The sequence below is a fragment of the Syngnathus scovelli genome, chromosome 4 (assembly GCF_024217435.2).
Source record: "Syngnathus scovelli strain Florida chromosome 4, RoL_Ssco_1.2, whole genome shotgun sequence".
Classification (NCBI taxonomy): domain Eukaryota; kingdom Metazoa; phylum Chordata; class Actinopteri; order Syngnathiformes; family Syngnathidae; genus Syngnathus; species Syngnathus scovelli.
Genome location: NC_090850.1, coordinates 20,570,001 through 20,584,429, shown reverse-complemented (window position 1 = coordinate 20,584,429; position 14,429 = coordinate 20,570,001). Strand labels below are relative to the sequence as shown.

General features: G+C 41.9%; 1 protein-coding gene across 2 annotated transcripts in view; it reads right to left on the bottom strand.

Moving 5' to 3' along the window:
- Positions 1 to 14,429, bottom strand: part of ntrk3b (neurotrophic tyrosine kinase, receptor, type 3b) — a 100,933-nt gene that overhangs the window by 32,149 nt on the left and 54,355 nt on the right. The window contains exons 8-11 of one of the 2 annotated variants that reach the window (XM_049717054.2): positions 14,254 to 14,429; positions 13,778 to 13,792; positions 11,869 to 11,924; positions 11,662 to 11,764 (exon numbers count right to left, since the gene is read on the bottom strand). The exon at positions 14,254 to 14,429 is cut by the window's right edge and continues 130 nt beyond it. In XM_049717054.2, the coding sequence (XP_049573011.2) occupies positions 11,662 to 11,764; positions 11,869 to 11,924; positions 13,778 to 13,792; positions 14,254 to 14,429 (350 nt within the window). The remainder of the gene's footprint in view (positions 1 to 11,661; positions 11,765 to 11,868; positions 11,925 to 13,777; positions 13,793 to 14,253) is intronic. The other variant, XM_049717055.2, reaches the window with a different exon arrangement.

Genomic DNA, 14,429 nt, shown 5'->3' with positions numbered 1-14,429 from the left:
TTTAACGCCCGCACATCATCCCCCCAACACCGACTTCAAAGTGTTCCCGTCAGTGCACGGCAATAAATTAAACGGGGCCGCCTGTAAATGGGTTCAGAAGCAGAGGACCCTGAGGTAGGGGGGCTCTCAAATGATGCACCTCACACGCTGAGAAAACATCGCAAATGGGTGTCGGACCCCCCCCCGCCCGATAAACCAGCCGCTTATTGGACTTTTTGGTTTATAGTCATTGAAGTTCGGGAGTGTCATAACAACCTAGCAAGAACAATTGCCCGGCAGGTGTCCAAACATTTTGGGTCTAGGGAGCTCTTATAGGAGAGCCACTTTTCCAAAGACGCCTAGAGCCAGAAAGTTCTGGAAGAAAATAAAGTCAATCTTTACAACAAAACCCTACAACTCCATAATCATACGAGAATGGAGCTGTATTTTTGCGACATTTGTCAACCCTCATACAAGTTGGAACGACTCCATGGAGGGAGATTTGTATTTATTCCCAGCTCCAGGCAGCACGACTTCAAGAGTGCACAAATGGGTCACCTCTCCGCACAAAATCACAAATCCTCTCTTTACATAAAACGCCTCCTAAGTTTGATTGTGCCTCACTGGCCTCCTCCATTTCCTGTCCTCTGCAGGGCATCCATTCACAATAACAACAAGGACATCCGAGGGTGTCAAGCGGCGGACCACTGGTTTTATCTTTCCGGAAGTTTTGTCATTCAACAACCCAACATGAAACCTTGGAAAAATTCTCAAGGAGACGTACTTGAAAGACACAGGAAGGTTTGAAGTGGCCATTACTCATCGACTTGTCCGGCAGATGAAAAACGATTTCAACTGTAAATACATGTATGACCAAGGGCGGAGCTACTTGGTGGCCAGGGGTGGGCACGGCCACCCAAGAAAAAGAGCGTCTTTAATTTTAACTTTAAAAAGGCCATTTTAAAGTCTTTTTAACCATCGAATTGAAGCAGTTATTGGAGATGAATACTACATCTTCAAACTTTTGTTATTGCAAAAAGATGGAAGCACAGCCGTGAAGTTTAACTTTTCAAACTTGACAGACGCCACAAGTCAGAAAAAACATTCAAGAAGCTACGCTCGTAAAAACAAGATTCGGATTCCGAGAAGTCATTTGAGCAAATAAAGAGGAAAAAACACAAAGACAGACAAAACGACTTGGCAAGTTTGAGAATCAACAGCAAGCTGACCGCACGACTCTTCCCTCACGGCGCGCTTTCACTCCTTTTATTCGCCACACGAAACGGCTTGTCATTTTGCTTTCACAAACGATCGCAATTATCACGGCGTCGGGATCAAAGCGTCACCTAAAAGAGCCTTTTTTTTTTTCCACTTTGAGGGGGGAGAAAACACCAAACGCCGTTTCCTCTCTTCTGTTTACACTGATCGAGGCCTCGCAGGCGCAGTGCCGATGATTGACAGAATGGGAATACACCTCCGTTTTTTTCCCACGGAGGAGATGAAGAGAAGATGGAGAAGAGGGGCAAAGACAGACTTCTTCTTCTCAGCACAAGGCGGCGTGTACTATTAACCAGAGGCTTCCCTCCCGCTTACACTGGATTAGCCACATTACGGATTCTCTTTCAGCTTTTTGTTTTTTGGCGGGGGGCGACGGGGAGCTCCGAGCAGTCAGCCAAGCGACAATTATACACAAGGACGCAGCGGGACGCGCACTTCATTTAAATAACGCACTCTTTAAAGACTTTATCTGCTGTTTCACAAACACACCAAATGCCGAGTTCTTGTTGATCTCCGATTAGACTGAGTAAATCCACTTTGTGAGGATGTTGACTTTTGAATGGAAATTAGTTTGGAACATGAATTTCTGTCATTTCATGGAAGCCAAAATCAAACAGTTATGATGAGTTTTGGTTTTTATGCTAGTTTGGTGACGTGATCTGCATTGCATGCCGATTTTGGTGTGGTTTTCCAAATTATGCCGAATCAACTTAATTTAGCTTAGGTGGCTATAATCATTAAAGATAGAGCTGAATTTTGTGCACGACATAATTTGGTTTATAATAGTCATAAAATATAGAATGTTGTCTTTATGGCAAGTTGTGATTATTTTTTTTTGGGTGTAATACGGCTGTGACATTACACAAAATACTGAAAAAGAGATGAATTGAACAAGATGAATTGAAATCCATTTTTGTGACCAACCCGCAGACATCATCTGCCTCCATTTTTAACATTTCGGCAACGTCTGCTTTCCCATCTTGCAGCAATTTATTGCCAGCGTTTTAATTGTCAGTTATTAATTAGCCAGAGCAGAATTCTAACGTTCAGCTATGATTGGCTTTGCTTTATCTCTAATTTCAATTCACATGCTGCGCCGCCACGTGCGACCGTTTCCGACTTCTGAGCGATAATAACGTCGCAACGAAAGAACGACCGGCATCTCAATGAAAATAATTTGTATGACTTGACCAGTGTGTAGAAAAGATTTGAGCTCCTCGCGAGGGAGAACAGAGACGGATGGCCTAGAGCAGACGATAGACAAGGTCTTCTGACCAACACTAACAATCATGTCCTCTTCAAGGATTCCCGGTGTTAATCTGTCATTCCAATAAAGTAGTAGCCGGGCGTTATCAACCCTTTTGTTCATCTTCTGGGCCGTCTCAAAGGCCACGCCTGTTGGCAGCAGAAATATCACATCCGCCACGCTAATAAACAAAAGCTCAGGTTAAAAAGATGGCGGCAGCTGCCGCGTCTTATCTGACAATTTATTCAGCAGTACCCACAATGCATTTTGTCCTACTGGAATATGCAAAAGATAAACAGTCATCTCCACTGAGCATTAATCATTGATTAAAACATGTTTTGCTTCTTCTTGTTTTGCTTTTTTTTTTTTACCCCGTCGCGTAGAGGAAATTGGAATTGCCCCGTGGCACAGGCATCAGGATCAGATTGCCGGGAAACGCTATAGCTAGCTAGCGCCAGTGCTATTGTTATCTTGGCTGTGGAACAGGTCCGTAAACATATTGCGGTGAGCTTTTGGTGGATTTGGGGATGGAAAAAAATCTGGAAGAAAAAAATTGGAATCGACAAGCGATAACTTCATGCTGTTCTCACACATATGATCACTAGCTCACACAATTCGAAACATTCCGTAAGTAAAGAAATCAAACAGAAGCTAACGCTCTCACTTGACCCAGAAAGTGCCGATTGCCGTGAAGAATGAGAACGCAATTCGCCCCCTGGAGGTGGTTAAATCAAGTGTGCCACCTCGTCTCAACTCCACCACACGCAGATATTTGATGTATACATATGTAACGTTGGTCGGTGAGCCATGCGCTGGTGTGCATCATGCATGAAGTGTCACTTTGCATCAACAGGCTGATACATTTATAACATGGATGCCGCTAGCGCGTTAGCGCCGGGAGACCGAAGAAGCTACTTCACAGCGGCGGTGACATGTTTAGCCTCTTTTTTGCAAGTCAAATAATGTTTTTTTTCTCATAAGGCAAAAAAAACCTCCCATGAGAAGATAAGCTGTTTTTGTTATTAATGCACCGCTAGCTAACAGTTTTTTTAATGGCCAATAATAACAGGCTTGCGCGGCTAACGAGGAAAATTATAGACATTAATGTTAAGAGAGTCCTTTAAGGGCTTTTACTGTGTTAACGGAAGAGAGTCACAAGTGAGCATCTGGTTTAATAAGATTGCTTTTATTCATCTCCTTAAAAATGGTTATTTAAAATTCATGATATTCCAGATCTGTTGTTTTGACTCAACTTCACTAATATTGCAATTAGACGGAATTACACTCAATGGGCTTTTTAGTCGGTAAACCAGAACCAAAAGTTAGTAGAGAAGCTGTAGCGTCAGAATGGATTTTGGTAACGGCACTCAAATTTTTGATGTGGACGGTTGAAGAGTTTCAAGTCAGCAAACGCGGAAAGACACAAGAAGCTAGATGCCATGTTGAAAAAGACACAGGAAGTCGGCCATTTTGTTTTGAAGCAGACATTTTGAGGATCCATTGGCCATTTTATGAAACCACAAGTTTACAGGCCAACAGATTCTAATCATTTTACATTGTAAATAGTTAAATTCCAATCTAATTGCTTCATTGTTGTTGTTTTGATATATTGCCGCTGAGTAACCAAGTCGTGACATCCCGATGGCATCTGTTCGCATCTAATCATCGCCACTTGTCGTCAGGTGGTGGCTGCCATTTCAGACCCGTTTGAACCACCGGCCCGCACGCACACATACACAACACGTATACACATTCATTACCGAGTGTCACCGAGACCAAGGGGATAAAAAATGCGGTGACCCACGAGACTGTGACCTGTAAAATTGACATAATCTGCTGCCTTTGAGGAGCCAGTAATGACCTCTCATCGCCGTGTGACACACTCTCCGTCTTCATTTCACACCCTCTTAGAGCAGCACAGATGGCCTTGGCATTTCGTTAACAGCCTCCCAAATCTTTCGCCAGCTACCAGTCTGCTCCTCTACACCGCAAATGATTGGAAAATGTACAGAGATTGGGCAATGGCCGTCGTCCCGGCGTGCCACAAGAGCCATTTTGCCGGGAGTAGAAGGGGCTAAGTGGGGCAGTGCCCCATCGAGCTAGAGTATTCGATTTAGTTCCCAATTTTTTTTTAATAAATTAATTTCAAACTATTCATGAGGAGACTTTTCTCTGTCTATTTTGTGGTAATGTGCCAATTCATGGGTTACCACTTAGGTTAATGAGATGGGACAAGGCTTGTCTAAAAAAATGGCGACACAAGCCACGCAGGGTGATTCGCCGAAACTGTCCCTGAACTTTAATTCATTCAAATGAATTTTCTTTTTAATTGTTTTATCCTTGGTGTGCTATAACTCCATTAGAGAGCACGGCGCCGGAGAGATGAGCTGCAATAATAATAGCAAGACAAAGCGTGGGTTGAAAAGTGCATGGTGGGACCCAGAGGAAGTCGAATAAAAAAAATAAAAAAAACCTTGGCGATGATGAGTGAAGCAGATTGGAGTTGATAGGACATGTACGTGTCACAGGCTTTTAAGCGGTAATAAGTTTTCGTACACTGCCATCTAACTATTGCATAATTGTTCCTGCGGAGAATAAAAACAAGTCAACTGTCCAGAGAATCGCAAAAGTGGAAAAAACGAGGAGCTAGATTAGATTTAGATGTTCCTAGCTACCTTCCTACTTGGAGATCTTGACTCCTTAGGCTCAATTCTTACATATTTTCACCAGCAACCTCCAACCGGGAACATTACAAAGCTCCCAAAAGCCTCCCGAGAACGGAGGGTCAAGGCCAGCGAGGTGTTTAACGTGTAACTCGGGAGAAAAGATGAGGTCACGGTGACTCATCACGTTTCTCTCTGCGGGATTTCATCGAGGTGAGGCAAAAGTTTTGGAGACTTGTGGAAGCTTTTGCTGCATCACTGCACCACGCTAGACGACCTTGAGGGGGCGGCAGCCTCTTAACAGGAATCGGTTTTAGCTCGTTAGACAGTTGTTACTTTTTGATGGCGCCTTGGAGGCCCGGCTCGCGGTGGACACAGTGGACCGGCTACAACGCTGTCTCAGCATTTTTGAGACTGCATGCCAAGGCGGACATCTACCAGCAACTGTGGTGCATTCGAGTGCACTGCTCTCCTCGAAACTATTAAAGTTCTTTTTGGAGAGCATAGTTCATATACACAAGTAAGTTTAAAAAAATATAATAATATGAACAAGACAATATAGTGTATATGTGTGTATATATATATATATATATATATATATATATATATATATATATATATATATATATATATATAGTGTAATAGCTATTTCCTTTTAACTATAATAAATAATTAAACTATTAAGCCATCCATTCATTCATTTCTGTACCGCTTTATCTAATCATATTCAATTAAAATATAACAAACGTACAAAATTAATAATATGAAAATAACTGGATAATGTAAAAAAATACAGTATATGTGATAACTATAATATTTAATTAAAATATGACAAACATGTTAAATTAATAATAATGTGTATCTAATTAAAATATAACAAACGTACAAAATTAATAAGAAAATAACTGGATAATGTAAAAAAATACAGTATATGTGATAACTATATTTAATTAAAATATGAAAAACATGTTAAATTAATAATAATGTGTATTTAATTAAAATATAACAAACGTACAAAATTAATAATATGAAAATAACTGGATAATGTAAAAAAATACAGTATATGTGGTAACTAATATTTAATTAAAATATAACATGTTAAATTAATAATAATGTGTATTTAATTAAAATATAACAAACGTACAAAATTAATAGTATGAAAATAACTGGATAATGTAAAAAAATACAGTATCAGTGGTAACTATAATATTTAATTAAAATATGACAAACATGCTGAATTAATAATAAAATAATTGGTGCCAATATGTGGCATCAAAATCAAGATGTGTCGTACCTGTGCTGTCTACAAAAATAAAATTATTCCTGCTCCCTTTCTGCAGCCAGTGTGAACCCTCAGGTGACATTAAACAGTAATTTTGTCCTTCTGTCACACATACTAAATTGTCAGCCATGAAAAATGAAGGCATGTTCTCCATATAGTAAGCCACTGGCTATGAAGAGGAAACTTTGAGGGATAGTCCGGAGGGGTTATGCAGGGGTCTTCATGCAAAGCGAGGCGAGGTTGATGGGAATGTGAGCCGAGGGAAATACAAGAGAGATGGGCAGCGCTGGAGCATGCTGTTCAAAGTAAACCATCCTGCCGTGTGTGCATATATATACATGCCAGAAATGAATATATTTATATATGCCCATTGATTGAGCAGACATTCACTTGAGAGCAAAGGCTGGGATTTGTCTACGTGTGTGTGTGTGCGTGTCAGAATGAAAGAGTCCGGCGTGGGAGTGAACACAAGGCGCTCTCCATTTGCTTCTTATGTAATACGAGCTGTTGGCTGGAAAAATCACACTAAATTGAAAATGGTTGGAAGGTGGATTGAAGCACATACTAAAACAAAAAAAAAATCTCTTGTTACATCATAAAAACAAAGAAAATCGACGCCGGAAGTGTTTGAGTCGCCCCTCCATCACCGAGTAGATTCTGTTGGTAACGTTACTTCCAAACTGGAAGTCATTTTTTAAATATTTTTGCAAACAAGAAGAAAAAAACGCAAATGTTGAAAAATGACCCGATTTTATTTCTGTTAATTCTTTTAAGAATACTACTTCCAAGCCATTCGTGCATCCGTCCGTCCGTCCGTCCGTCCGTCCGTCCGCCCGTCCGTCCGTCCGTCCATCCATCCATCCATCCATCCATCCATCCATCCATCCATCCATCCATCCAAATAAAAGTCCTAAATACACAAAAATAGTGTGAATCTAAAATGCACAACATTCCACTTGTATTGCGGAAGCTACACAAACTCACTTTTACATTTTTTTTTTATTATTATCAATCTTGGCTGCCTTTATTATCTCCGCCAGAGAAGTTATGTGGCATTGTCACCTATCTTCACCATCATCATTATCTCGCTGTTATCAGGCTGCTCGCTTACGTTCAACTCGCTCCAGGCAGTTGCGCATCTTTCCTGTACGACAAGCAGCTGAGATATCAAGCAACTTCGGATATTCTTTTTTTTTTCATATCTACCTCAAAATAAATACAGACTGGCTCACTACTTGGGTTTAAAATATTACAAACCGCTTGTACACCATGATCAAACTCGATATCGTCTATTCTCGCAATTTTGGGCGTTGCGAGGACTCGAGGAGTGAAACATGAACGGACCTGACTTTTGACCGCGTCTGCCTCTGTCGTCTGAGTGGCTTTCGATTCAAAATCCATAAGGTCTTGCCCCGAACAAAGACATACAAATGCCCGAAAAATAGAGAAGACTTTTTACGAGGCTGATGTCATTTCAATCAATGGGGTCCTTGCCCCGACGCAGACATCTAATCCCCGAAAAAACACAAACTGATCATACGCTGTAGCTGATATTTCTTTCAAAATCAATCGGGTCTTGCACTGACAAGCAGATCATCTCTAAAAACTTGGATAAACAGATAGCTTTGAAAAGCAATACTAATAAAGACATATCATCCCCTCTGCACCCCAAAACCCAAGTAGACAGTTATATGAGTAATATGTTTTCAAAATCAATGCAGTACTGCTATAGCAAAGACTCAACAAATACACTCGGTACATAGCTGCTATTCATCAAAATCCAGAAGGTCTTGCCCTTAAGGGGGTATAAAATTGTTAAAAATTTGAAGATGACTCATTGTGTGTCTTTATAAAATATTAAGGTGTCCGTGTGCGCCGTTCCAAGTCTAATTTTCATGGCGGGTGACATTGACGGATTCTGTCACTTAATGATGTGCCGAGTGTATTTATAACCTGGTTGTGTTGTTGTTTTTTAGTGCGTGTGTCAAGAAGAAACAAAGTGATTTCTTAGCATTGTGTTTGCGTCACCGCCCTTGAGCGTGTCAACATGTGTAATCATCAAGTCGTCGCTATTGTGGCAGGTCGAAAATAAATGAGCACGAGCTCGATCCACACTTATTTGTTTGCGTAAATAAAATTAGTACAATTCAAAAATTTGAACTACACTTTGAAAGAAAGCATTTTGTGTCATAAAAATGAATATAATTGCTCCTCTCATGTGTTGTCTGAGATAATAGACTTCTTGCGCAATAGCATTCAACAGACAACCGCTACTGCGGCAAATAAAAAAAAAAAAAAACGTCATGTACGGGCCCGTTTTTATGCGCACTAATGTGATTGTTCCATGGCAGTTATTCATGATAACGCACTGTAGAAATAAGCGACTGATATAATAATAATAAAAAAAAAAAAGACCATGCCATGCTTGGTCAAGCACAGACATGTATCAAATAATAAATATGATCACAGGTCTTGCTAGTTATTTATGCTAACTGGAACGTTGCGCGATAGTCATAATAAAATACAAATAATTCAGATGGTAAAATGTCGACAGTGAGCTTGGCAAGGGCGGGCACATTGTTTGCTGTCATATAATTAACACGATTGCTCCTCTCGCCGGTTATTGTTGAGCGACGTACAAAATACAAGTAAAGGACAGCTAGAAGGAATCAGTCGGAACGTTCTAGCGTGTTCATTACGGGACTAAATGTTGTGTCTATGAATAGCGAAGTAAACATGTTTTTCTTTTAAGCAACTCCCTGGAGGACGCCGCCAAATGGCTCTGGAAGACTGAAAAGTAAATGTGCTGCTTCTTTTCCTCAACTTCCATATGTCGCTACGCGCTTTTTTAAAAGCAACTATATTAAGCCATGGCGGCGCTGGCTTGAACTATTGATGGCGATGTTTTAAAAGGGGAGATGCTCGCAAAAACAGGTAAAGTGCATTTAGTGTCACCACTTTACTCGCCTTTTAACCGGCGACTGCTTCACCCACAGACAAGGTGACCACTTAGCTATTAGCCGACCTGCCGCTGATGTCTTGCTGTGAAGGGTCGACGTTTTCCCCCCCAAAAAAAAAAATAAATAGCAGATGAATTCGGGGGACAGAAATCAGCACGTGTTTGGTGAGTATATTAAGAATATTTATTATTTTTATTTTTTTTTTACATGTATTTTTTTACATGATGTGTAAGTCAAGTCTCATCGCCCGGCAATAGAGCTCACGCGGGCCAAGCTAGGTAGTGATGCAATGAATGTGTGTGTGTACTATGTGTGTGTGTGTCTGTGTGTGTGTGTGTGTTGATCATCCCAAGGCCTGGTTCAGGTAATGCAGTGGAGAGAAGGGTAAGCCGTCCTGACACACACGTCTGGATCACAGAGGTTAGCCGCCAGCCGCGGGCTAGCGTCCGTGTAAGTGCGACCACGTAAGGTTATTCGTATCATTTTTTGTGTGTGTCTGTGTGTATTTTTGTATGCGTCGGTGCATCTGAGGATGCTACAGCTTCTTATTGTGTCCAAAGACAGCTTCATTCCATTCCAAGGAACAAGATGTAAAAAGTGAAAAATACGAAAATATATAAAAGACAACCAACCATCAAGGACAAATCTGGATAATGGGCCAAGCCACATGCTGCTTCACCAAGTGACTTTCATGCCGTTACGATGAATACGACATGCTAGGGGTATTAGCTATAAATGGGCTAATTTGTTTTCTTTGTCATCTAAAACTATTTTGGAGTGAATTAATCACCCTAATATGATTCTGCCGCGTTATAAACTGCATAGTATGAAGTAGGACAAAAGTACAACCTGCACATGAAGAAATGTAGGGGGAAAAGAGAACAAAGATTTGGCTTTAGTGGGTTAGCTTGAAAGCGAGCGGACCTCTTCCATCATTGACTTACTCCCGACACGCTGCCTCAGCCTTTTTTCGCCTCCATAATTTAAACTGTGTAGTGAAAACCAGTGCCAAAAATAGAGGCGGTATCATCTGCTCCGTATGTTAACATCCCGCAGCTGCCAGCGGCCATTGTGGAGCTGAGCAGGACCGCCGGAATTACCCAGAATGCAGCACTCAAAGCCGACTGTCAGTTAGCCGTTTAAAACGATTTGAAAATTATCTATTTTTTTTTTAGTTTCGAAGCTCATGAATTCTAGTTGCGCAACCCTGTGGACTGTGAAATATTGAAGTCTAAAGTGGGCCTTATATCTCACATCTTCTCTAGCCTAGTTTGCCCGAGCAATTGCTGCAGCTCACCAGCTCTTACGCATATCGATGACAGGCTAGTTTACAAGCTAGCACCCTTTTAAGCCGCTGCTATTCGCTAAAAGAGACTAGCAGGAAATAAGTTATTGTTATGAAGCGATTAAGACATGCTTTAGCATTCCTCATAACTCTTCCTTAGGATTTTAATTCATTTCCTGTCCACCCAGTAGCACACAGCATACGCCTTAGCATACAAGCTTTTCTGCCGTGACGCCTCATTAGCTGCCAGGACTCATCCTTGATTGGAGCCAGCTCTGGGCCAACGTGATAATTGCCACCTCCTAAATAATTACAGCCCCAGAGTTTCTTAGCGAGGTAAGTAATGAACTAATCCCGCAAAGTAGCTCATTACGACTAGCGTGTGGCTAATGCTACTTTACGCCGCTCGAATGCGTACTGAAACTAAGAAACCATTTTTCTTAAATGACATTGCATATTAGTAAGAGAGCGTGTCAAGAAGTACAGCTAAGGCTTAGCTACAAATGTTAGCAGATCTCATCAAATAAGCTAGCTAGCTAATGCGCCCATTTACACAATTATTGTGGTTGATGTTTCCAGGCTCGTTGCCACGAAGGCCAGTTGCTCTTTGACTGTGGCAAACGCTGCCACGGGATATAGCTTAGCTAGCTAGCAACCCTCAAAGACAGTCATAATAAGGGTGGCGACTGCGGTAGCTAACACATCTAATGATACACTAAAAGTAGCTAGACAGCCCCAGACTATGTGTGGCTAGCCAGCTCATGCTAAGCTAACAAGCAAAGCAGCACTATAAAATGGTACTGATAGTTGCTAACTCACTCAGACAAATGCTAATCGTAGTCTCATTTTTAAGGGGCCCTATGAGTAGTCCCATCTTTTGTTTTCACTTAGGCAAATAAGATGGGGGCTCATTTGCATGAGACAGGACCACCGCCTTGAAGCATACTAATCTCACGTGCATGACTAACCTTTCATGCCGAACTTGGAGCGTCGTCCGTATTTGTTGATGAGCACGAAAAGGACGAGGAGGAGGACGCAGGCGAAGCCCGCCAGGCCCACCGCGATAGAGACCTGCACCAAAGGATGCATATTAGATTGTGTCATCAAAAGTTATTTTCATCTGCATTAAATTTCAAATCACGACATGGTTGTCTTAATGTAAAAACAAAACTCACCCCAAATGTGTCCTCGTCCGGGCGGCCCGAATCCGAATCTGTGGGCGCCGAGGGGACTGTAAAATACAAACACGAGAAAAAATTAGAATGGAATTTGCAGTGAGATTAGATGTCAGCATGCGGGGAGCTACAGGAAAAAACACCAAACATTTAAAAAAAACAAAAACAAAAAAGTACAGGCAGAAAGAAGCGCTGCAAAATGTAATTTGTTTTCTTTTTTTCCATTAATTCCTTTATTTCATCTTTCTTCAGAACAGCAAAATATACGCGGAATCATAATTATCGTAAAAGTAGTAATGGCGGCTTTTTTTTTTTTTTTTCCAACTTGTTTTCGACAATTGTGCTCAGTTGTTCCCCCGTGGTGTCGTCCCAAAGCGGCAGGATGAGGTCAAACCGCAGCAGTGTGTGACGCCGTGACACAGGTGGAATGAAGTGAAGCGCTACACGGGGGAAAATGGAGGGCCCGCAGCCAGCACATCACACACTCATTTGTGCTTAAATGAATACTGGCACGCTACACCGGCTGCCGGTGGCTGCCGGTGGCTGGCGGTGGCTGCAATACGCCGCATCACCACTACATTAACATCTTTCTCATCTTCTTCCGCAGCCTGTCACTTCTGCCTCTCTTCTTTCAATGCTTGATTTATTTCAAAATAAGAAGCAAATAAAATTGGTCTACACTCAAAAAAGGGGCGAGGGGAGGGAGGGGAATAAAGTAATATGACTAGATTGAAATTGTTTAAGAATGGGGGAGAATCGTGAATGGATGAAAATTAAAAAAAATCGGTAGAGCAAAAAAAAAAAAGATTTCCAAATAATAATGAGGTAAATACAGAAAATTGACAAAGGGGGGGCTAAAATATATCAATACGGAAAGTTTTTTTAGGAGAACAAAATTGCAAATTGCAATTTTACAAGGAAAAAAAACTAAATATCCAGAAAATTAAATTTGAATCGAAGTAAATGTCATTGTTTTCTGCTGGAAAAAAATAACATCTCAGAAGAATTAAATTGCAATACCAAAAGAAAGTGCTATTTCCGAAAACAAATTACCAACGACACTTACTGGACAGCCTGAGCACCAGACAAAAAAAATCTCATCTATTAATAAACACAATCAAGCCTTTGAACTGAAATGAACCGAAGAAGGGTCATTGTAAGCAAACTCATCTGCCACCAGCTTTAATGCGGCGTAATAATGTGCATCTGATGAGGAAGAACGACCTGGCACGGAGACGGAGCAGCGCCGCCGTGAAGGTGAGAGATCAGGGCGGCCCGCTTTGTTTAAGCTGTCAGCGGATGCAGCCGGTAGATTCAATCGATTTTTCCAACATGCTCACAAAAGTATACACACCCCCATTTGCTCTCGAAACCAGCCACCAAAACCAGTGTGACCAAGCCGCACCAAATTGGCTGGGTAAATCTATCATGACAGGACGCACGGGAACTTTCAACCCCCCCGCCCCGCCATATTGGCCATATCGGTTTGAAGCAGGCAATTTGGAAGAATCCCGGGGCTTGTACTCCTACCAGAGAATTGGCCTAAATGAGCTCCACTCGGAAGCTGCTATCCTATAAACCAGATGAAGCGGGGTCCAAATTGTCATCAGTGCTTCTGTGGAGAATTGACTCGAAAATGGCGTAACAAAAACAAAGACGTCACCCATGAGCCAAGATGATGAACACACACCAGGGCCGCTAACCTTTGACCCGAGACAAACGACATCAACAGATTTCGACGACCGCTCGGAGCAACACAAAGTGACCAAATTTCTCCATGGTAACCATTTGCGTGCATGTGTGTGTGTTTGTACGACAAAGCCACAGCAAGAAATGAACCAAAATCACTACTTCTACGACAGAAAAGGTTACTCGAAGCAGGTTGAAATGTGAAAATCCAAATACTCACCCAGCTCCACCACGTCTGCAAAGAAGAAAACAAAGAGAGTCACGCCGTGTGCGACAAGGTGACAAGAAGGTATTAACCTTGGAATATTGACCATGGGGAGAAATTTGCCAGCCTTTGTGGGCGTTGGCGCCGCCCCATTTGCACACACACACACTTGCACACACAGATTTGTACACACACACACGCACAACTTCTCCAGACCAAGCTCAAGTGAACTGTATGTGAACCCCATTGAAGCTCAGCAGCCGGTGAGAAGATGCTCCTCGAGCAACAACCTTGCGAGGACTCGCTTTCAATAAAACAAATAAGGCCTCGGCCCCGAAAGAACGACGAGGAACCTTGTGAGCAGGTTAGTTTTCCAGCCTTGGGCTGAGATGTGGAGTTTGTAAGAAAATGTTCAACCTGATTTTCACATTTACCTGAGATGTTTACAAACATCAAAAAATATTTTTGCGTGAAGCAGAATCTTTACCCACCTTCGTCGTCAATGCCGGGCGCCATGAGGAAATGTCCGTAGACCGTCTTGGTGACCGTCCCGAGCGAGTTGCTGGCCTCCAGGGTGTAGTTGCCGTTGTTGATGTGTGTCGGGTTCTGGAAGGTCAGGCAGCCCTCCAAGTAGTCCTGGTAGAAGTCCATCTCCGTGCGGATGTAC